At 32.0% G+C, this 25,217-nt stretch overlaps 1 protein-coding gene and 1 long non-coding RNA gene across 2 annotated transcripts; one reads left to right on the top strand and one right to left on the bottom strand.

Annotated features, from left to right (window-relative positions):
- Positions 1-2,039: 2,039 nt before the first annotated feature.
- On the bottom strand, positions 2,040-2,543 carry LOC142239070 (uncharacterized). Its single transcript, XR_012722910.1, has 2 exons — positions 2,311-2,543; positions 2,040-2,253 (listed from the first exon to the last, which is right to left on the bottom strand). It is a non-coding gene; the product is annotated as an uncharacterized LOC142239070 (long non-coding RNA).
- A 16,171-nt stretch (positions 2,544-18,714) lies between these two features.
- Trissin (trissin) lies at positions 18,715-24,993 on the top strand. Its single transcript, XM_075310829.1, has 3 exons — positions 18,715-18,933; positions 24,341-24,434; positions 24,508-24,993. The coding sequence occupies exons 1-3, from the start codon at positions 18,840-18,842 to the stop codon at positions 24,761-24,763; spliced, it is 444 nt and encodes a 147-aa protein (XP_075166944.1). The 5' UTR covers positions 18,715-18,839; the 3' UTR covers positions 24,764-24,993.
- The last annotated feature ends 224 nt before the right edge of the window (positions 24,994-25,217 follow it).

Here is a 25,217-nt window from a genome sequence, read left to right as displayed (position 1 = left end):
TATCATTCACAATAGTTAAATAGGGATGTAATGCCAAACTTACAAGGAACTATTCACAAGGGAAACAGCAAAAAAAGCACAATTTCATAAAAAATCGACCTAAATGATAAGGTCATTTGAAGTATCCCAATAAACACAGGATGAGCGTTTTTCAAATGCAACAACTTTTCAGTTTGAGGGTAAATATAATTTTCAACATAAATTCAACTTGACTTGAAATAGCTCATCTTCAATACATCTTCAAATTGTTTGCAAATTACTTCCAATTTGCCAAATTGTTGACGAAATCTTTGAAAAGGTGTTGAAGATAATATGAGAAAACTTTGACAAAACACTACCCTAAAATGCAACGAAAAAACCATGTGGTTTTCAATACTTATTTGTGCAACGAAGTTCGTGGTCAATTGCAAGAAATAAAAAAAATGGAAAATTTTAGACAAATAACCAAATAGTTTATAAAAACAGGTAAGTGAAAATAAAAAAATGAAATAAAACCTTAAGGAAGTCACTAAATGTATATCTCTTTGCAGAAAACTAAAATTATGGATTATACGTTCTTGAAAACATTAAAAAGCTGACCGATGAAAAAATGGTGGACAATTAACTGGAACTGCTTCAAATAGTTTATAATAATTGGTACGTCAATATGAAAACTTAAATCAACACTTTAGAGAAGTCACAAAATTTAAATCTCTTTGCAGAAAACTAAAATCTTTGGATGCTACATTCTTGCTAACAATAAGAAGCTGACCAATGAAAAATGAGTGGCTTATCGACAAGAAAAAGTCGATAAGCCACTCATTTTCAACAATTTGTTTGATTTCAACAATTTGTTTGTTAAAAACAACAAATTGTTGAAATCAACAACTTCTGGATGAAAATGTGCATCACATCGTCAGTTTAATTCATATGCTATTATCAGTTTAAAATGGATATTTTGTGAATTCCTTCTGCTGGAAATCAATTCTAACACGCGGTCCAGTACGTTCCTAATTTCAAATTGCCCGCATGTTAATAAATTTCAATGCTGTTTTATGACACCAAAAGGAAGGAAATCGAATTATCAATGCAAAAGTGTTTACTAATAATGTTTAAGATATTTAAAATTTTGTTTTTTTTTGTTCTTATTTGTTGATATGTTTAATAAGATTATTATTTATCAATTGGTATTGTAGTGTATTATGTAGTGTAGTGTATTATTATATATTTTATTTTGATGAAAATGAATAAATTATACAAAATTCATAGAATTTTGGCTTTGACTTTCAATTTGAATGGGGATATTATTCATACAAATTTAGGTTGAAAAGTATTTGCAACGATGTTAATTTTGAATTTGACTCGCATCGCAAATTGTTTGACAAATTATTGAGTAGCGATGCATTTCAATTTGAGGATAACACTTGAGATATTATTGCTAATGCGTTGAATTTCACTGTTGAGGGTAATGTCTGCTTTTTGTTGAGAACGCGATTTTCTCAACAATTTCTCAACTTGAATATTACCCTAATGCTTTGAAAAAATGTTTGAAAACTTGTTTAAATTTAGCATTTTTAAAACGTTTGTGTTTATTGGGATGAGTTAATTTGAAATGGAATTTGTGCTACATAAAATTAAAAGCAATAATAAAAGGTCCGTCGACAATATGGCAAGATCGCGTTTATCTGATAAAAATTTGGATGCCGTGATATTTTTAAGAAGTTACTTAAAACCAAAAACAATAGAAAAGGAAGATTGGAAAATGGGCGACGTCATGCCAAAAGTTGAATTTACGGTGTTCGATACCCTGCCAACATTTTTTGAATTTGGGGACTCTTTTGAGAATCCCCACTACGTCGAAAACAATCATATACGACATCAAAAACTCGTCGGAAAAGCGCCGTCACTATTGAGAAGTTGTACCACGCCAAGTTACTACAAAAATGTTTCGCATGAGTGCAATTATTAGGTGCCTTTATAGATCAATTTAGAACGACGCCAATAAGGGACCCTCCAAACAATCAGAAAAAGTGCATTTTAAGATAGTTGTAAAAGAATCATTGTGGTCGAGTAAAACACGTTTGTTTAGATATTTATTAATTTGATTAAACATTTACAAATTCTTAAAAATATAACATTTATACCACTATCACATTACATTTAACATAATTTTTGGCATTAATGATGATGTTGAGTTACAAGTAGCGAGTTACATGTTGCTGCGTCTATCAACCAGTGTTTTTATTCCATGGAGGCAGCGTGTCTGTAAAATATCTGAAAAACAATCACTTTATTCCATTTGGAAAATCACCAAATTGTTCACCAATATACCTTTCACAATTTTAAGCGTATAATCTATGTTTTCAGAACTTTATTTTCGTTTTTATTTAATTAAAATATAATAAGCTGGTTGCGCTTGGCGTTTCACAAAAAAAATGGCTTTTTTAACAGTAGGGATGGCAAATTACTTGCATGTACTTTTTGATGTACCTTTTCATGATGGTTGAAGTGACATTTACGAGTCTGTGGTAACGATGAGGTTGAAATGGAACTTTGAAATGCTGGCAGGGTACATACACGTTCGTTCATTTTTAATTTGCAATATTTTTTGTTAAAAACTCACAAATGATGTTAAACTTTGTGTAAATAATAATGAGAAACTTTTGACCGATTGTTCTACGTCATTCCCTGATATAAATTTCTTTTTATTCTTAGTTTAATTTGTGGAACAAAAAAATCATAAACGACACGTTTGCATCGAACGCCGTCAATGGTTTGATACCCTCCGTTGCCATTTTCCCATCTTCATCTTCCATTGTTTTTGCTTAAAACGAAGAAGTACAAAAGGATGAATGCAAGGGTACGAATATATTCCTAATCTAATCAAAATCCTTAAAATGTTTTCCTGACCCTGCCAACATTTTTTGAATTTAAAGGAACATTGTCTTCATAAAGGGTTTACGTTGATTTATAAGTTGCAATTATGTTCTATTCGCCTGATGCTCCAGCGTCTATCAGTTTTTATTCTTGATGGAGCGTGCCTGGAAAAATATCTGAAAAACTATCACTTTATTCCATTTGGAAATTCGGAAATTATTCACCAATATGCTGGGGCAGGGAAGTTTATCTGGACGGAATGTCCGTGTTTGTAAAGACATTAAGTAAATCTAATCTAGAGATTGGTCTAATTGGGGCTTATACCAAAACCTGGACCGATACACACCACATGCGGTGTGGACCTGAAAAACCTCTAGGATTTGAATTACAAGCAAATCGGTTTATATGGGGCCATACCAAAACCCGATATAGTCCATCTTCAAAAAAAAAAAAAAAACAAATATGTTCCAAATTTTAGGACGATAGCGCCATTATTGAGGGCTGTAGCATGATTATGACGGACAATCTAGAATTTTCCTCCTGGTCAAAAAATTTTCGTAATTATAACGAATTTTCCGTTAATCAACGTAACGTTTCGTACTATTAACGAATATTTTCATTGTATTAATGAAAAAATTTCGTTATATCAATGCAAAATTTTCGTTGGCTCAATTTTAATGAAATTTTCTTTGTGTGTAGTATGATCGGCGCATAATATCGGTTCATAATAATAGACACTTATATATGAACCGATTAATAATTAAAGTGATTTATACCCCTAGAAAAAAGTGAACTACAATTCCCAACAAAAAAAAGCGTCGCCAAAAAAGTAATGAAAATGTTCTTTTTGGATCCGGAAGTGGTGCAAAATTGACGAAGAAGCGATGAATTTAATATGGGCTTGTCATAGGACGGAAGTCCTCCATTTCAACAGCCATTGCACTGAATTTGCATCATTTCTTTAGATGTGATACGAATTCAATGTTTTGGATGTAAATATTTAATTTATATCCAAATTCTGTGATATTTTGTGAAATAAATAATTTTTATAATTTTTTATACCCACCACCATAGAATGGTGACGGGGGTATAATAAGTTTGTCATTCCGTTTGTAACACACCGAAATATCGATTTTCGACTATATAAAGTATATATGGGTGTTTCCAAAGTAACGGTCGTTACCGATATTCTGTGATTTTTTAAATAAAATTCCACTCTAAGAATATATGTCACGAGGATTGCTTAATTTTGGTACTATGAAAGTTCAAGCTTCGGTAGCAGCCGAAAGCATTCATAAAAAATTTAATTTCAATACTATTTTTGACCATCAAAAAAGTAACGGTCGTTACTTTATAAATGTGCTGTTTTCATATTTCGGAAACAAATATCATGTATTGTAAAAGTTTGCACAGGATGTGTCAAGTAAAAAATCTGATTAAATTCTTTGTAATGTTTTATTTCAGTAATAGGTTTGTTTTCAAATCAAAGAAAATTATTTATCAAAAAAAAAAAGTCCTTTAAAAAGTAACGGTCGTTACAATATAAAAACTTAAACGATTTTTGTGTTTGAATTCATTTATTTTGGGTAAAAAAAAACATAAACGAAAAGCTATATTCTATTGCATAATTCTTGCATACTTTTATTCGATATGAGAACAGTAAACATCATTACAATCTAAGCGTTTTAGGGTGTTGATTTTTAAAGTTGATATGCCTGTTATCGCCGATTGCACAGAATTAACGTAAATTTTTTGAAAATAATGCTGTTATTGAATATTTTCGATGCATTTTATATTTTCCCAACGTTTTTTTTAAAGTTCAGTTTCGGATTTGATGACGTTTTTTTCGCAGTAAAGCACTGTAATACCTTCCAACATTCTTGTAGTGTTAAAGAACTTAAAGGCTTCTTTTGGAGAGGTTATTATTGCTTCCAGGGACAAATTAAGTAAGACGAAAACAGTTCAAATGCAAAATGCCAAGAAAAAAGTCACGGTCGTTACGTCTTCAAAACAATGTTTAAAAAATCAAAATAGGCTTTTGATGCTTATTTCGCCATACAAATTCTTTATGTTACTTACCTTCTAACTTTCCGCTACTAAAAAATTAAATCGTTTGAACAAATTAGGAAAAATCAAACTTTTGTACTTTTGGGGTAACGGTCGTTACAGTCGGTGAGATTGTTTTTGAACTATTCACAAAAAATTAGATTTACACTTCTCGCCTTCAAAATTGTGACTAATGGTGTTTTCTTTTCTGAAAAAAGTGCTTTGCCTTCATTTTGTCTGTACAGAATGCGCATTTTTAAAATGTTACCAGCAACCTAAAAAAATGCTATAATTTCAGCGGGCAGAAAAGAATTCAAAGAAGGAAACAGGGCAATGGCAGCACTCTCGTTTGTTGGCAGTGCTGAAAATGTCCGTAATTTGCCTCTATGCGTGGCGCTATTTTCACAACAGAATTCAAAGCCTTTTCGCACTTTTGCCTGTTTTTTTTTAGAAAAGAACCTAAAGAGTACATTTTCCGGGCAAAATGCAAAAAAAGTGTGCATTTTTTACAAGAAACGAAAACGCCATTAGTATGAAGAACATTGTCAGCTTTCAACTGGCTTTTGTTTTGTTCGTAAACAACCGTTAGAACAGTATTGCCGAAGGGCTTAAAAAGTGGCATTGCAATTCACAGGAAAAAAATTCCAAATACCAAATCCAAAGTAGCATATTTTTGTTAGTATGAAGAAAATTAAAGTTAATCCTTCGGAAAATTACAGATACATTTATTTTGCGTAATATTAGCGGACAAATTCATCAAAAATAATAATTTTATTTTTAAGATGTAGGGGTCATTTACTTTATATTCTTTATCAGGGAGAAATTCTAAGACGATTTAACCATGTCCATCTGTCCGTCTGTCTGTCTGTCTGTTGTAATCACGCTACAGTCTTCAATAATGAAGCAATAGTGCTGAAGTTTTGCACAAACTCGTATTTTGTCTGCAGGCAGGTCAAGTTCGAAGATAGGCTATATCGGTGCAGGTTTTGATATAGTCCCCATATAAACCGACCGTAGTTTTTATCCAATTCGCCTGAAATTGGAAATCTTGAGGTATTTTAGGACCATAAAGAGGTGTGCCAAAATTGGTGAGTATCGGTCCATGTTTTGGTATAGCACCCATATAGATCGATCTCCCGATTTTACTTCTTGGGCTTCTAGAAACTGTATTTACTATCCGATTTGGTTGATCGTAGTTTTTATCCAATTTGCCTGAAATTGGATATCAAAGAGGTGTGCCAAAAACGATGAGTGTGGGTTCATGTTTTGGTATATCCCCCATATAGACCGATATCCCGATTGTACTTCTTGGGCTTATAAAAATCGTAGCATTTTTTATCCGATTTGCCTGAAATTTAAAATCTAGAGATCTTTTAAGACCACAAATTGGTGTGTCGAATATGGGGGAAATCGGTCCATTTATTTGTATAGCCCCCCATATAGACGGACCTTCCGATTTTACTTCTTGGGCTTCTAGAAACCGTATTTACTATCCGATTTGGTTGATCGTAGTTTTTATCCAATTTGCCTGAAATTGGAAATCAAAGAGGTGTGCCAAAAACGATGAGTATCGGTCCATGTTTTGGTATAGCCCCCATATAGACCGATCTACCGATTTTACTTCTTGGGCTTATAAAAATCGTAGCATTTTTTTCCAATTTGCCTCAAATTGAAAATCTAGAGGTATTTTAGAACCATAAAAAGGCGTGCCGAAAATGGTGAATATAGGTCCATGTTTTGATATAGCCCCCATATACACCGATCTCTAGATTTTACTTCTTGGGCTAACAGAAACCGTAGCTTTTATCCAATTTGCCTGAAATTGCAAATCTACAGGTATTATAGGACCATAAGGAGGCGCGCCGAAAATGGTGAGTATCGGTCAATGTTTTAGTATAGCCCGATATCCCGATTTTACTGTTTGGTCTTATAGAAAATGTAGTTTTTATCTGATTTTCCTGAAATTGTAAATTTACTGGAATTTTAGAATCTCATCAAAGCCCCCCGAAATTTCAAAGGAAAGTATTATATTTGATTCATGGTGGTGGATATTTAAGATTCGCCCCGGCCGAACTTACTGCTTTATATACTTGTTATAATTTTTATATATATACGGCCGTAAGTTCGGCCAGGCCGAATCTTATGTACCCTCCACCATGGATTGCGTAGAAATGCACAATCGAATTACTTGGATTGTGGTAATACTTACCGATGATGTCATAAAACTTCTTAACATCGTTTTCTAAATTGTGAGTTGGTCCATACGTGGTATATATTAGACAAAAAACGTATGTATAGGTAAGTCTACAAATAAATTACGAATCGATATGGACTTTTGCACGGTACATAGAGAGCCAGAATTGAAATATGGGGGTCGCTTATATGGGGGCTATATGCAATTGTGAACATAATATGGACCAATTTTTGTGTGATTGGGGATCGATTTATCTGAGGGCTATAAAATATATAACTATAGACCGATATGGACCTAGTTAGACATGATTGTTAACGGCCATACACTAGGACAATGTACCAAATTTCAACTGACTCGGATGAAATTTGCTCCTCCAAGAGGCTCTAAAAACAAATCTCGGGATCGGTTTATATGGGGGCTATATAACAGGTTGGCTGATAAGTCCCCGGTCTAACAAAGAAAAACACATTTTTGTCAAAATTCGTTTTTATTATTCAACATAGTTCCCTTTAAGAGCGATACAACGATTATAACGACCTTCCAATTTTTTGATACCATTTTGGTAGTACTACTTCGGTTTTGCCTCAAAATAGGCCTCAGTTTCGGCGATCACCTCTTCATTGCAGCCAAATTTTTTCCCTGCGAGCATCCTTTTGAGGTCTGCGAACAAGAAAAAGTCGCTGGGGGCCAGAATACGGTGAGTGGGGAAGCAATTCGAAGCCCAATTCATGAATTTTTGCCATCGTTCTTGTGACTTGTGGCACGGTGCGTTGTCTTGGTGGAACAACAGTTTTTTCTTCTTCATATGGGACCGTTTTGCCGCGATTTCAAACTTCAAACTGTTGTCACTGTTGATGGTTTTTCCCTTCTCTAGATAATCGATAAAAATTATTCCATGCGCATCCCAAAAACCAGAGGCCATTACTTTGCCAGCGGACTCCGAAGCGTGGAAAGACTCAAAGTCTTTCCACGCTTTGGATACGGTTCACCGGTCGCTGTCCACTCAGCCGACTGTCGATTGGACTCAGGAGTGTAGTGATCCATGTTTCATCCATTGTCACATATCGACGGAAAAACTCGGGTGTATTACGAGTTAAGAGCTGCAAACACCGCTCAGAATCATGTTGTTGTTTTTGGTCAAATGTGAGCTCGCGCGGCACCCATTTTGCACAGAGCTTCCGCATATCCAAATATTTATGAATGATATGACCAACACGTTCCTTTAATATCTTTAAGGCCTCTGCTATCTCGATCAACTTCATTTTACGGTCATTCAAAATCATTTTGTGGATTTTTTTGATGTTTTCGTCGGTAACCACCTCTTTCGGGCGTCCACTGCGTTCACCGTCCTCCGTGCTCATTTCACCGCGCTTGAATTTTGCATATCAATCAATTATTGTTGATTTCCCTGGGGCAGAGTCCGGAAACTCATTATCAAGCCAAGTTTTTGCTTCCACCGTATTTTTCCCTTCAGAAAACAGTATTTTATCAAAACACGAAATTCCCTTTTTCCATTTTTTTCACAATAACAAAAGTTGCTTCACAAAAGACGCTCTATCTTACAAACTAATTGACTTACAGACGTCAAATTTTGATACGAATCATTTGAAGGTTGGTACTATATAAAAATAATATGCATTTAATACTAGCGACGCCATCTAAAATTATGGACTGACTTTTGGCATGGTTGTTAAATATCATATACTAACACCACGTACCAAATTTCAACCAGATCGGATGAATTTTGCTTCTCCAAAAGGCACCGGAGGTCAAATCTGGGGATCGGTTTATATGGGGGCTATATATAATTTGAATTTGGCGCCACTTCTGAGAATCTCCACAACGTGAAAACAGTCCTATGCGATATCCAAAATTCGTCGCAAAAGTGCCGTCTCTATTGAGAAGTTGTACACGCCAAAGTATCGCATGAGTGCAATCACATGAGTGCAATTATTAGGTGCCTTTTGTTATAAATTTAGAACAACGCCGATAAGAGCCCCTTCAAACTATTTGAAAAAGTGAATTTTAAGATAGTTATGTTTCGTACGCTTGGTGTTTCACAAAATATAAAATGGCTTTTGTAACAATAGTGATGGCAAAATCCTTTCATATACATTTCGTACTTTTTGATACGCTTCCCCCACCACAGTTGGCGATTATTGTAGTGTGACTTACGAGTCTGTGGTAGCGATGAGGATGAAATGGAACTTTGAAATACTGGCAGCGGTGTGGGACAAAATATAGGATATGTCTCGACACGGGCATTATTGTCCGGATAAACATATACACGGATAGAAAAAGTTTCGTTATATTAAGGAAATGCCATTAAAAGTGAGTCAATGAAATAAATTCTTAATACAACGAAATTTTTCGTTATTATAACGAATTTTCTGTAAATCAATGTAACGTACTATTGAAGAATGTTTCATTGTATTAATGAATATTTTTCGTTACATCAATACAAAATGTTCGTTGGCTCAATTTTAATGAAATTTTCTTTGTTTGTAGTATGAACGGCGCATAATATCGGTTCATAATAATAGATACTTATATATGAACCGATCAAGAATTAAAGTGATTTATATCCTTAGAAAAAAGTGAACTACACTTATTATAGCCGATTAAATTTTATTTTAGTTCATGCAAATTAGTTGCTTTAGTTAAATTTTGCCAAATGTTAGAAAGTTTTCCTTATTTTAATTATTTTTTGCTTACTTTAATGACTTGAACTAAAAATGAGAAAAAAAGTTGTATACAAATTAAGCACATAATTTTACTAAATTTGAAAATAATTCATATTTTCCTTAAATGGGTGAAGTTTAGTTAAATTGCGTTTATAAGTTTCTGAAGTGAGTAAAATTTCCTTAAATTGTATCTGTCTTGAACTTCAAAATATGAACTTTTCTAAAACACCAGAAAAAAAATATTATTTTAAATAAATTTTCTTCGATTTGACAAAAACTAAAAACGTATTTGTGTCATGTTGCAATTAGTAAAATATTTTCATTAAAACTTTCTAAATTAAATCTACATTACTTTTTCTGTGTGTATAGGTATTTAAACTTCCTTTCTTATTTTACAAAGACTCCAACACTTTGGTTGGTTCAAAAGAAGAAAATAATGGAGAAGGCCCAGCGGTTAAAACTAGAAGTGCCCATATGTAATAGGTACTTTTAGTTAAGGTGGTATCACAATGGACTGAATAGTTTAAGTGAGCCTGAAACTTAATCGGGCTGCCACATTAACCTAACCTAAGACTCCATATGGATTAAGATTGTAGACAATTTTAAGAAAACTTCAGAAATCTTGCCATCAGCAACTGTTACTACAACCCAAGTAATTCGTTTGTAGATGACAGTCTTTAGTGGAATTTTGTGCGCAATCCATGATGGAGGGTACATAAGATTCGGCCATGGCAGAACTTTCCGCCGTATGTAATTCTTAAAAATTAAAATTAATTCTTAAAATATTAAAATATTATTATTAGCATTTTAATTAAATCAACAAATATTTCCCATTAAAAAATATAATTTTAAATTTGTTTGGGACTTAAATAACACAAGGGAACAATGGTTCTGTTGATTAAGAACTGAATATTGTTTTCAAGGTTTCAAACACACATTAGAAAATGTTATTTTTGTATGGAAATCGCGATTTATATCAATTCAGTAAATCGTGAACAAAATCAAAAGTTGTGCACCGATTGTAATGAAATAAAGCTCATTTTATTGGAAATATATTTAACTAACTGTTTCTACACAAAAACTGTGATTTTTGTCCCATTTTTATTTTTTAAGAATTTTTAAAGAACAAAAAATGTTTTTATACCCTCCACCATAGAATGGGGGTATATTAACTTTGTCATTCCGTTTGTAACACATCGAAATATTGCTCTAAGACCCCATAAAGTATATATATTCTGGGTCGTGGTGAAATTCTGAGTCGATCTGAGCATGTCCGTCCGTTCGTCTGTTGAAATCACGCTAACTTCCGAACGAAACAAGCTATTGACTTGAAACTTGGCACAAGTAGTTGTTATTGATGTAGGTCGGATGGTACTGCAACTGGGCCATATGGATCGACTTTTACGTATAGCCCCCGTATAAACGGACCCCCAAATTTGGCTTGCAGACCCTCTAAGAGAAGCAAATTTCATCAGATCCGGCTGAAATTTGGTATATGGTCTCTAACAACCATGCAAAAATTGGTCCGCATCGGTCCATAATTATATATAGCCCCCATATAAACCGATCCCCCGATTTTGCTTTCGGAGCCTCTAGAGAAGCAAATTTCATCCGATCCGGCTGAAATTTGGTACATGGTGTTAGTATATGGTCTCTAATGGCCATGCAAAACTTGGTCGAAATCGCTCCATAATTATATATAGCCCCCATATAAACCGATCCCCAGATTTGACCTCCGGAGCTCCTTGGAAGAGCAAAATTCATCCGATTCGGTTGAAATTTGGTACGTGATGTTAGTATATGGTATCCAACAACCAAGCAGGAATTGGTTCATATCAGTCCATAATTTATATAGCATCCATATAAACCGATCCCCAGATTTGACTTCCGGTGCCCTTTGGAGAAGCAAAATTCATCCGATCTGGATGAAATTTTGTACGTGGTGGTAGTATATGATATTTAACAACCATGCCAAAAGTGGTTCATATCAGTCCATAATCATATATAGCCCCCATATAAACTGATCCCGAGATTTGTTTTTGGAGCCTCTTGGAGGAGCAAATTTCATCCGAGTCAGTTGAAATTTGGTACATTGTGCTAGTATATGGCCGTTAACAACCATGCCTAACTAGGTCCATATCGGTCTATAGTTATAAAGGGTGATTCTTTTGAGGTTAGGATTTTCATGCATTAGTATTTGACAGATCACGTGGGATTTCAGACATGGTGTCAAAGAGAAAGATGCTCAGTATGCTTTGACATTTCATCATGAATAGACTTACGATCTGCCACAACGTCGAATTTTCAGTGAATGGGCCCTAGAAAAGTTGGCAGAAAATCCGCTTTTTTATCGACAAATTTTGTTCAGCGATGAGGCTCATTTCTGGTTGAATGGCTACGTAAATAAGCAAAATTGCCGCATTTGGAGTGAAGAGCAACCAGAAGCCGTTCAAGAACTGCCCATGCATCCCGAAAAATGCACTGTTTGGTGTGGTTTGTACGCTGGTGGAATCATTGGACCGTATTTTTTCAAAGATGCTGTTGGACGCAACGTTACGGTGAATGGCGATCGCTATCGTTCGATGCTAACAAACTTTTTGTTGCCAAAAATGGAAGAACTGAACTTGGTTGACATGTGGTTTCAACAAGATGGCGCTACATGCCACACAGCTCGCGATTCTATGGCCATTTTGAGGGAAAACTTCGGAGAACAATTCATCTCAAGAAATGGACCGGTAAGTTGGCCACCAAGATCATGCGATTTGACGCCTTTAGACTATTTTTTGTGGGGCTACGTCAAGTCTAAAGTCTACAGAAATAAGCCAGCAACTATTCCAGCTTTGGAGGACAACATTTCCGAAGAAATTCGGGCTATTCCGGCCGAAATGCTCGAAAAAGTTGCCCAAAATTGGACTTTCCGAATGGACCACCTAAGACGCAGCCGCGGTCAACATTTAAATGAAATTATCTTCAAAAAGTAAATGTCATGGACCAATCTAACGTTTCAAATAAAGAACCGTTGAGATTTTGCAAATTTTATGCGTTTTTTTTTTAAAAAAAGTTATCAAGCTCTTAACAAATCACCCTTTATATAGCCCTCAGATAAATCGATCTCCAATCACACAAAAATTGGTCCATATCAATAATTGTATATAGCCCCCATATAAGCGACCCACATATTTCAATTCTGGCTCCCTACGTACCATTCAAAAGTCCATATCGATCGTAATTATTTGTAGACTTACATACCTTTTTGTCTAATATATACCACGTATGGGCTAACTCACAATTTAGAAAGCGATTTAAGATACCACAACCATTAGCGTAGCTAGACAATTTTCCTAGCTAAAAATTTATATTTCATTTATTTATAATTCAATTAATGTTTTATTTCATAAAAATGAATAAAAAAAATTAGACATCAAAAAAAAAAAATTGGAAGTTCTTCCAAAGACACAACTTTAAAAGCACTTCCAGAAGATGTACTCCCAATGATGTTCTTTATTTTAACTACTCAGGAAGTTCTTTAAACTCAATTTTTTATAACTAGGTTTTTTCATACTTTTAATGGGAAATTTTAACTATTTTGTTTCAAATACCTTAAAAACGAAGTAAGAATTCATAAAATGGTACAAATAATTTGAATTTTGTCGAAAAAAAATTCTAAATCCAATCTGAAAAACTTGTGAATTTTTGAAAATATTTGAGGTCAAACGTTTCCGACAAGCATTAGAATCCATTAGAAATTATAAAAATTATTTATTTGACAAAATATAACAGAATTTTTTATTTTACATTCAAAACATTGAATTCGGATCACACCTAAAGAAGTGATGCAAATACAGTGCAACGGCTGTTGAAATGGAGGACTTCCGTCCTATGACAAGCCCATGTTAAATTCATCGCTTCTTCACCAATTTTGCACCACTTCCGGATCCAAAAAGATCATTTTCATTACTTTTTTGGCGACGCTTTTTTGGCTGGGCTTGTTTATTTTTTATAAAAATGGGAAATCGTAAATAGGTTTTCAAATTCTGGGGGGGGGGGCTAAAATTTTTTTGGGGGGTCTAAGCCCCCTTCCTACGCTTATGACCACAACCCAAGTAATTCCATTGTGGATGATAGTCTTTCGTAGAAGTTTCTACGCAATCCATGGTGGAGGGTACATAAGATTCGGCCTGGCCGAACTTTTATTTTTTCTCAAAACTTGAACGATGTCTCTAAAACTACTTGGAAAATTGAAAAACAAGGTAAAAGGAATATTGTTTGGAAGTTTCGGATTTTTTTTTTTACATTTAATATGGTAAACCGTTTGCAAGTTATTCCAACACGCTCACAAAAAATCGCTTCTGTAACATATCCTCCCAAACATATTTTGCTTCAAGCATATACATTTTTGGCTATTGCCCAAACATTTATATGTTTGATCTCTTCCAATATATAATATGTTTGAAAGCATATTGGTCTAAACAATATATGTTTGGGTAGTCAATTTCCAAACATTTTGTATTTTTGCATCCAAATTCAATAATGTTGTCTTCCAAAAAACAATATGTTATTATGTAAACATATAATATGTTTGGAAGCATTTTGCACCCAAAAATATTATATGCTTAAAAAAAATTCTCCCAAACAATATTGTGCTCAAAATTTTATTTACTTATTTATATATTTACAATCATAATGAATTATGAAAATAAACAGGTAATATAGGTGCTAACAACATAACAGTTCGAAAAACTGAATGCTCAAAATTTTGTTTCTGCCTAATTGTATATTCTCCCACATCTTTCTCACTTCCACGAGATTTTTTAGTTATTAGCACCTTTTTCTGTAATACAAACATTTTAGAAGAAATTATTCAATTTTATGATTTTTTTATTTTAATTTTACCTTTTGCCGGACGGGGATTCGAACAGCGGACCACACAGTTTGTAAGGATCAAAGAAGTAGCTGATCAATTGCCCAAGGAAAAATAAAATGTTAATTTTGTAATAACAAGCAACAACCACCAACTTAATTCAATATCGCTCCCTGTTAAATAGCGCTCCAAGCTACTAAACACATATATGTTTATAGGCTATTTCTAAATTAATATATGTTTGCATCCAAGCATATTATATTTACAAACATTTTATGTCCCAAACATAATATGTTCTAACATATTAACATATATGTCCCAAACGTGTTATGCTAGTTTATGAACATTATATGCTTGCACTCAAAAATATTGTGTTTAAAAATTTGTTTTCCAAACATATAATGTTTATAGCCAAACATATGAAAAACAGTCTTTTTCATCCGTGAAAATATGTAGTGGAAATGCCTTAATTTTGAATATAACGTTATATCTCGAAAAGTCGAGCGGATAGAAAAAAACAAGTGCAGATTTGGATTCAGTGACAAATTCATTCAAATTACTAAAAATTTGATATAAATTTCAAATCAACACAAAAAAGTTAAATTTTATTCCCTTGTGCAATTTTTATATAACATACATTGGTTCGGAAAATTCGTAAGAATGTATAAACTCTTATAAAATTACAAGACAATTATTTCAAATAATTATACATAAATTAATTATACATAAATAAAATGATTAATTATTAAGTTTAATCTATAAAAATTTTCATTGACATGTTTCTGAAGTTATTTACTAGGATGTAAAAGTATTTTCCAAAATTTCACAGTTTCTCTGCATAATGCAGATAATAACTTCTCTAACCGCTAGATTTTATTATGAAAAACTTGTTGCCTTCCTTGGTTTTTGTTCGATACAACATACAAAAATTACTCAAAAAAAGTTTTGCTATAAATTGCTAACACTTAATACAATTTTTAATAAAAAATAAAGTACATCGTGCAGTAACTGATTTACATACCTGTTGCAGACACAAAACTCAAGTGATCCATATAGACTATGTGTCTCCATTACAGGAGGAATGGGGCGGGGTTAAAACCAAGATGCAAAAAGAAGAGGTATCAAACATGTGACTAAAATTCATAAAAAGGATATCCTATTATGCTGTCTTAGGGTTCGCCCACAATTGTATCAACATAAAAGTAAATTCTGAGATGCAAATAAGTAGATGACCATCTCTCTATTATGCAAAATATTGACGACAATGGGGCATGAGAATTACAGTCTGCAATAGGGGTGAGCTGATTACATATAATCGGCAATAGAGAATACCGTTAGTGCTACATTCACGTTTGCCACTAGTGTTAAAAATAATCTACCAAAATTTGAAGAAAATTCTACCATAAATCTACCAAATCAAAATTTTATTTATTTGCTACATAAAATTTTGTCAACATTTTATTTCTATAGAAAATTTTGTAAATTTTTTTTGTATAGGAAATTTGGTCAAAATTTTATTTCTATAGAAAATTTGGTCCCAATTTTACTTCTATAGAAAGTTTGGTAATTTTTTTCTACAGAAAATTTTGTCAAATTTTTTTCTATACAAAATTTTGTCAAAATTTTTTTCTATATAAAATTTGGTCCCAATTTTATTTCTACAGAAAATTTGGTCCCAATTTAATTTCTATAGAAAATTTTGTCAAAATTTTATTTGTATAGAAAATTTTATCAAAATTTTATTTGTATAGAAAATTTTGTCAAAATTTTATTACTATAGAAAATTGTATTTCTATAGAAAATGTTGTTAAAATTTTATTTCTATTGAAAATTTTGTCAAAATGTTATTTCTATATAAAATTTTGTCAAAATTTTATTTTATTGAAAAATTTGTCAATTTTTTTCTATAGAAAACTTGGTCCCAATTTTATTTCTATAGAAATTTTGGTCAACATTTTATTTCTATAGAAAACTTTGTCAAAATTTTATTTCTATAGAAAATTTTGTCAATTTTTTTTCTATAGAAAATTTGGTCAAAATTTTATTTCCATAAAAAATTTGGTCCCAATTTTACTTCTATAGAAAGTTTGGTTAATTTTTTTCTGTAGAAAACTTTGACAAAATTTTTTCTATAGAAAATTTGGTCCCAATTTTTGTTCTATAGAAAATTTTCTCAAAATTTTATTTGTATAGAAAATTTTACCAAAATTTTTACCAAAATTTTATTTCTAAGAAATTTTGTCAACATTTTATTTCTGTAGACAATTTTGTCAAAATTTTATTTCTATTGAAAATTTTGTCAATTTTTTTTCTATAGAAAATTTGGTCCCAATTTTATTTCTATAGAAAATTTTGTCAACATTTTATTTCTATAGAAAATTTTGTCAAAATTTTGTTTCTATAGAAAATTTTGTCAATTTTTTTGTCAAAATTTTATTTCTATAGAAAATTTTGTCAATTTTTTTCTATAGAAAATTTGGTCCCAATTTTATTTCTATAGAAAATTTTGTCAACATTTTATTTCTATAGAAAATTTTGTCAAAATTTTATTTCTATAGAAAATTTTGTCAATTTTTTTGTCTATAGAAAATTTGTTCAAAATTTTATTTCTATAGAAAATTTGGTCCCAATTTTACTTCTATAGAAGTTTGGTCAATATTTTTTTCTAAAGAAAATTTTGTCAAATTTTTTCTATAGAAAATTTTGTCAAAATTTTTTCCTATAGAAAATTTGGTCCCAATTTTATTTCTATAAAAAATTTGGTCCCAATTTTTGTTTCTATAGAAAATTTTATCAACATTTTATTTCTATAGAAAATTTTGTCAACATTTTATTTCTATAGAAAATTTAGTCAAAATTTTATTACTACAGAAAATTTTATTTCTATTGAAAATTTCGTCAAAATGTTATTTCTATTGAAAATTTTGTCAATTTTTTTTTCTATAGAAAATTTGGTTCCATTTTTATTTCTATAGAAAGTTTGGTCAACATTTTATTTCTATAGAAAATTTTGTCAAACATTTTATTTCTATAGAAAATTTTGTCAAAATTTTATTTCTATAGAAAATTTGGTCCCAATTTTACTTCTATAGAAAGTTTGGTCATTTTTTTTCTATAGAGAATTTTGTCAAAGTTTTTTCTATAGAAAATTTTGTCAAAATTTTTTTCTATAGAAAATTTGGTCCCAATTTTATTTCTATAGAAAATTTTGTCAACATTTTATTTGTATAGAAAATTTGGTCCAAATTTTATTTATATAGAAAATTTTGTCAAAATTTTGTTTCTATAGACAATTTTCTCAAAATTTTATTTCTAAGAAATTTTGTCAACATTTTATTTCTATAGAAAATTTTGTCAACATTTTATTTCTATAGAAAATTTTGTTAAAATATTATTTCTATAGAAAATTTTGTCAACATTTTATTTCTATAGAAAATTTTGTCAATTTTTTGCGATAGAAAATTTGGTCCCAATTTTATTTCTATAGAAAGGTTGGTCAACAATTTATTTGTATAGAAAATGTTGCCAATTTTTTTTTTCTATAGAAAATTTGGTCAAAATTTTATTTCTATAGAAAATTTGGTCCCAATTTTATTTCTGCAGAAAGTTTGGTCAATTTTTTTCTATAGAAAATGTTGTCAAAATTTTTTTCTATAGAAAATTTGGTCCCAATTATATTTCTATAAAAAATTTTGTCCCAATTTTTGTTTCTATAGAAAATTTTATCAACATTTTATTTCTATAGAAATCTCTGAAGTACCCATTGTTGGAGAGGAATATTTGGCAAATTCTACCAAATTATAAAGAATTATATCAATCTACCAAACAGTAAAAAATCAACCATTTGTGCTAGAATTCTACAAACTGTAGCAACCGTGATCCTAAACCTAACATACCGATTATACATACGGAAGTGTGCATAGAAGTAAAAATATTTAAAATTCTATAGAAGTGTTTATAAAAGTAATCGAGTTGAATCTCAGTCAGTATTTTACCACTGTAAGGGGTGTATTGTAATGTTTGTACTTTATTGTGTGTGTGCATCATAAGAAAAAAGGCTTACCACTTGAATGAATTTTCCGGTTTCCTTCGAGGATATAAAAGGTGTAGTGGCCGGACATTGGTTCTTTTGTATTTAGAGCTTGAAATTGAATACAACCACAACGAAAAACGAACGACTATTAAATATAATTTTTGAATGTGCTTGACAAATATCATCGTATCGTTATTGGGTGATAATAAATTAGAAGAGAAAATGCATTATAAAGTGCATTTTTATATCTTGCTTTTTTGTAAGTAAATAATAAATAAATAAATATTAAAAAAAAAGAAAAATCTACAATGACATATGGAGAACTGAAATTTGAAATAAGCATATGTGGTGAAAGTGATGAATGGAACGGAACTATATACATTTTTTGAGGAAAAAATTTATCAGTGATATTACGGGGGGTCCTATAATGTAATATTTACAACAATGGTCTCAATAGTCGACGTGAGGCTGATAGTTGCTATATGCAACTATAGAATGACTGATTTGAGTGCTGATCTTACAATCGTGAGGTCTGTTTGTCCCATTCGAATTACATATATTTTTTACCCAAGACACTTCTGTAGATTCCCTACTGGAAATTGGCGCAAATTGCCACTGATGGACCTATCACAGGACTGGTACCGGTGATCCACTTTGTCGCAGTTTTTAAATACTCATAATTTAATGATTTCCATACTCGCTTGATATAAAAATCTTCTTGGATCTACACATTTAGTGAAGTAGAATTACCAGAATAACCCATTGTTCAACATATTTCAAAAGTTTTTCATTTCTGGTGTGTTTCGGATAACCAAACTGAAGCAGATTCCTAAGAGTTTGTCCGAGACTGGTTCATGAGGACCTGTCTATGTAGTGCTACTACTAATGTACCAGGACGTGTCCTTAGTAAAGAAGAAGTAATATTTAAATTAGCGGAGATATTGAATCTGTTTATTAAAGTTAAAAAAGCTTCAAATATACACCCAAAAAAAAAGTTTACTTGGATCCAAAGATTTTGACCTTCCCTTAAGGATTTTGGTATTGATTCCGAGCCACAGATGCGGCTTATTTAAAATAAAGAAATTTTTTAGCAACCTATCTGGCTTTAAATCTAGGACCAATCAAAATTAGGAAACATATCTCACACAGAAAAAAATTTCACGAACATTTTTCCAATTAAAATCTTAATTGAGTTTTAAAAAATATTCAATTAAAAATTTAATTGATTCAACAATTTTTTTTTAATTGAAACAAAAATCAATCACACAAATTAATAGTATCAATTAATTTCTTAATTGAATCAATTAATTTTTAATTGACTGTTAATTGATACTATCATTTCTGTGATTGAAGACATTTCATTTAGAAAATTAATTGGATCAATTAATTTCGTGATTGAATCAGAAAAAAATTTTTGTGTGCATTTATTAAATTTTCATTTTCTTTTCGCAGTTTTTTAATAAAGGTACTCACGTACAAATAAATGCCAGTTTAAAAATCCAAATTAAAACGGATACTTCAAAGTAAAAATGTTTTTTTCTTAATTCCAAAAAAACCAAAGACGCTAAATCCTCAAAATAAGTTTTAGCCTATATTTGAAGCGTTTTTATCTTAAATCTAAAGTTTCAATATTTCAGTTAAATGTTCAATGTTTCAGTAAAAATGTGTTTCTTTAATTTAAGGAAAATTAGCCTTAGTTCAAAGAAATGTGACTTTAACGGAGGGAAGCAAATTTACAAAATTGGTGTCCTACATTTATTGGAAAAAATTTTTGAAACAAAGATTATAAATTTTATTTTAATTAAAATTTAATTATTTTAAAGAAATTTGTCCTTAATATTTTGTAAATTTCGCATCCTAAAATTTAGGTTGGGTAATCTTTCATATCGTAAATATTTTTCAGTGTAGGCTATAACTTATATTAAGGATTCGCATCTTTGGCTAAGAGTTTGCTTTTCAAATTTAGAAAAAAATTTTACTTTGAAGTATCTGTTATAGATTGGATTTTTAAACTGTACATGATTAGCTTTACAAAAAGAAAATAAAATTAATTAATAAAAAAAATAATTTTAATTTTATAGATCCTGGAACTGTCTTTATTTTTAAAGAAGTGGCATCCTTAGCTCGGAATCATTACAAAAACCTTAAGGGAAGAACAAAATCTTTGTATCGAACACTCGAAAAAAGTTGGATCCAAAGATTTTTTTAGCTTTCTTTAAGGATTTTGGTAATGATTTCGAGCTAAAGATGTGACTTCGAGCTAAAGGTAATGTGTAGCGACTTATGTGGCTTTAAATCTAGGATCAATAAAACTAAAATTAGGATACAAATTTCATTTATCAAAATTTGCCTTCTCTTTTCGCGGTATATTAATACAGCTATTGCACCACTGGAGTCACCGTGGTGCAATGGTTAGCATGTCCGCCTTGCATACACAAGGTCGTGGGTTCGATTCCTGCTTCGACTAAATTTTCAGCGGTGGATTATCGCACCTCAGTAATGCTGGTGACATTTCTGAGGGTTTTAAAACTTCTCTAAGTGGTTTCACTGCAATGTGGAACGTCGTTCGGGCTCGGCTATAAAAAGGAGGTCCCTTGTCATTGAGCTTAACATGGTATCGGGCAGCACTCAGTGATAAGAGAAAAGTTCACCACACTGAAAAAATATTTACGTGTTATTAAAGCTTAGGCAACCTAAATTTTAGGATGCCAAATTTATAAAATATTAAGGGCAAATTTCTTTAAAATAATGAAATTTTAATTAAAATAAAGTTTATAATCTTAGCTTCAAAAATTTTTCTCATTAAATTTACGACACAAATTTTGGAAATTTGCGTCCCTCCGTTAAAGTCGCATGTCTTTAAACTAATGCAAATTCTCCTTAAAATAAAGAAACGTATTTTAGATTTAAAGAAATTGTCCTTAAATCAGCTGAAATATTGAATTTTTTAGATTTAAGATAAAAACACATCAAATATAGGCTAAGGCTTACTTTGAGGATTTAGCTTCTTTGGTTTAAAGGGTTTTTGGAATTAAGAAAACATCTTTTACTTTGAAGTATTCGTTATAATGTAGACTTTTAAAGTAGCATTTGTTTGTACGTGAATAGCTTCACGTATAAGCTTAAGACTTATTTAGCTCTTTTTTTAAGTTTTTTTTTTTTTGAAATTAATTAATTTGGATTATTAAACTGGTATTTGTTTGTACGTGAGTACCTTTATTAATAACCCGCGAAAAGATAATGAAAATTTGATAAATGAGATCTGCATCATAATTTTAATGTTATTGATCCTAGATTTAAATCCAGATAGGTCGCTAAAAAATATTTTTATTTTGAAGAAGCAGCATCTTTGGCTCGGAATTAATACCAAAATCCTTAAAGGAAAGTCAAAATCTTTGGATCCAAGTAAACTTTTTTTGAATGCATTGTGGTTTCACAATGGACTGAATAGTTTAAGTGAGGCTGATATATTGGGCTGCCAGCTAACCTAACCTAATACAGCTATTCATGTACTAGGTGACAGTTTAAAAATCGAAATTATAAGTAAACATTTTTTTTTTAATTCGAAAACACTTTAAACCAAAGACGCTAAATCGTCCAGACGGCGTTTCATATTGCGGTGAAACCACTTAGAGAAGCTTTGAAAAACTCAACATTATTGAGAGGAAATTATCCACGCTGCAAATTTTTAGGTGTTTGGTCTAAACTGGATTGAATCCATGATCATTTGTATGCAAGGCGGGAATGTTAATCAGTGCACCTCCAGCGAAACGTTGGATGACAAAAAATGGAATAAATTAATATTTTATTCCCTTTAAAATACAGCACCCTAAAAAGCCAAAAATACACAGAAAAATGTCACCAAAATATTTTAATTGGAAGTTGAACAAATTTTTTAAATAAATTAATTGATTCAATTTTTAATCAAGATAGAAACAGTTAATTAAGTCAATGATTGAACATTTTGAAATTTTTAATTAAAAAATTAATTGATACAATTAACTTTTTAATAAAACTCGGAAGACTAAGTTTAAAACAAGTATATACGGCCGTAAGTTCGGCCAGGCCGAATCTTATGTACCCTCCACCATGGATTGCGTAGAAACTTCTACGAAAGACTGTCATCCACAATCGAATTAATTGGGTTGAGGTATTTTAAAACTTCTTAACATCGTTTATTGTTAGTTGTCAGTTAGTCCATACGTGGTATATATATTAGACAAAAAGGGTATGTATAGGTAAGTCTACAAATAATTAAGAATCGATATGAACTTTTGCACGGTACGTAGAGAGCCAGAATTTAAACATGGGGTCGCTTATATGTGCTTGATATGAACTTGATATGGACCAAGTTTTGTGTGATTGGGGATCGATTTGTCTGAGGGCTGCATATAACTAAGACCGATATGGACCTAGCTACGCATGGTTATTAACGGCCATATACTAGCACAATGTACCAAATTTCAACTGACTCGGATGAAATGTGCTCCTCCAAGAGGCTCCAAAACCAAATCTCGGGATCGGTTTATATGTGGGCTATATATGATTATGGACTGATATGGACCACTTTTGGCATGGTTGTTAAATATCATATACTACCACCACGTACCAAATTTCACCCAGATCGAATGAATTTTGCTCCTCCAAAAGGCACCGGAGGTCAAATCTGGGGATCTGTTTATATGGGGGCTATATATAATTATGGACCGATTTCGACCAATTTTTGCATAGTTGTTAGAGACCATATACCAACACTATGTACCAAATTTCAGCCGGATCGGATGAAATTTGCTTCTCTTAGACGCTCCGCAAGACAAATCGGGGGATCGGTCTATATGGGGGCTATATATAATTATTGACCGATATGGACCAATTTTTGCGTAGTTATTAGAGACCATATACCAACACCATGTACCAAATTTCAGCCGGATCGGATGAAATTTGCTTCTCTTAGAGGCTCGACAAACCAAATCGGGGGATGGGTTTATATGGGGGCTGTATATAATTATGGACCGATGTGAACCAATTTTAGCATGGCTATTAGAGACCATATACCAACACCATGTACCAAATTTCAGCCGGATCGGATGAAATTTGCTTCTCTTAGAGGACTCGCAAGCCAAATTTGGGGGTCCGTTTATATGGGGGCTATACGTAAAAGTGGACCGATATGGCCCACTTGCAATACCATCCGACCTACATCAATAACAACTACTTGTGCCAAGTTTCAAGTCGATAGCTTGTTTCGTTCGGAAGTTAGCATGATTTCAACAGACGGACGGACGGACGGACGGACATGCTCAGATCGATTCGGAATTTCACCACGACCCAGAATATATATACTTTATTAGAGCAATATTTCGATGTGTTACAAACGGAATGACAAAGTTAATATACCCCCCCATCATATGGTGGAGAGTATAAAAATTATTTCACTACGCTATATAATAGACTGATATAAATACATCTCTAGAAATTGTCACCGATCACGCTTGTCATTCATAAAATCTGCTATCTCGTTGATCTTTCCGTAAATTGAATAATTTGACGAACCTTTGTTACCACTGTAAGAATTGTGAGCCCAAAGGTCTCAGTGTAGGCACCCGGAATGCCACATAGATCTGATCTTATGTCTTATGGGTTTTCTAATATTTTCTTTCTTGCAGGCATTATTTTTATGCAAATTTTCACCTCATCCGCTATACCGTGTGATTCGTGTGGTAATGAATGTGCCAGTGCATGTGGTACAAAACATTTCAGGTAAGTTCCTAACGACCTGAAACCCTATGTCCTTGAATCCCGTGGTAATTTTCGAATTTGATTTTAATTGTAGAACTTGTTGCTTTAACTATTTGCGCAAGCGCACCGATCCCAATGCCATGAAGATGATAACCAACAAACGTCTAATTGACTTCATTATGTTGCAAGGACGAGCTTTATACACTCAAAATGAAATGAGCCAAGAGAGAAGAGAACAAAGACGCCAGCAACAACAACAGCAGAAATTATTATCGCGGACCTTGCCCTTTAATAGGGATGGTCCAAATGGCACCATTATATTTGAAGATTTACAAGCCTACTATGATTAAACTCCGATGATGATGATGATTACAATGGCTAGCTAAAGGACCTCGTGACCATCCTGTTTACACACTGATCAAATGTCTACAATGTTGATGATGTTGGTAAACTTTCAAGTATTTATCTCTAAATGCAATGAATGACTCATTTTGTACAAATATCAATATTTTTGTTCTTTTGGTACAACATGCCGCTTAAATTAAGATCGGGAAATACAAAATAATATTTGAAATGTTAATTTATTTTTTGTACAATATATAGTCTTTGAATTCTTTTAAAGTGGGGGTATGTAGACGAATGCTTTTCATATATTCCGGTGTAAAAAAATGTGTTCCGAGTTTAATTTCTTAACACAATATTTTTAATGGTAAAAATATAAAGTGCCTAAATTAGCATAAAATGTTTGCTACACATATATTAATATGTTAGAATTTATTATGCTTGAGACACATACATTTTTTA

This window comes from Haematobia irritans, chromosome 1 (genome assembly GCF_050003625.1).
Source record: "Haematobia irritans isolate KBUSLIRL chromosome 1, ASM5000362v1, whole genome shotgun sequence".
Taxonomy (NCBI): domain Eukaryota; kingdom Metazoa; phylum Arthropoda; class Insecta; order Diptera; family Muscidae; genus Haematobia; species Haematobia irritans.
Note: the sequence above shows the minus strand (reverse complement) of the source record. Positions and strands in the feature narration are given on the sequence as shown.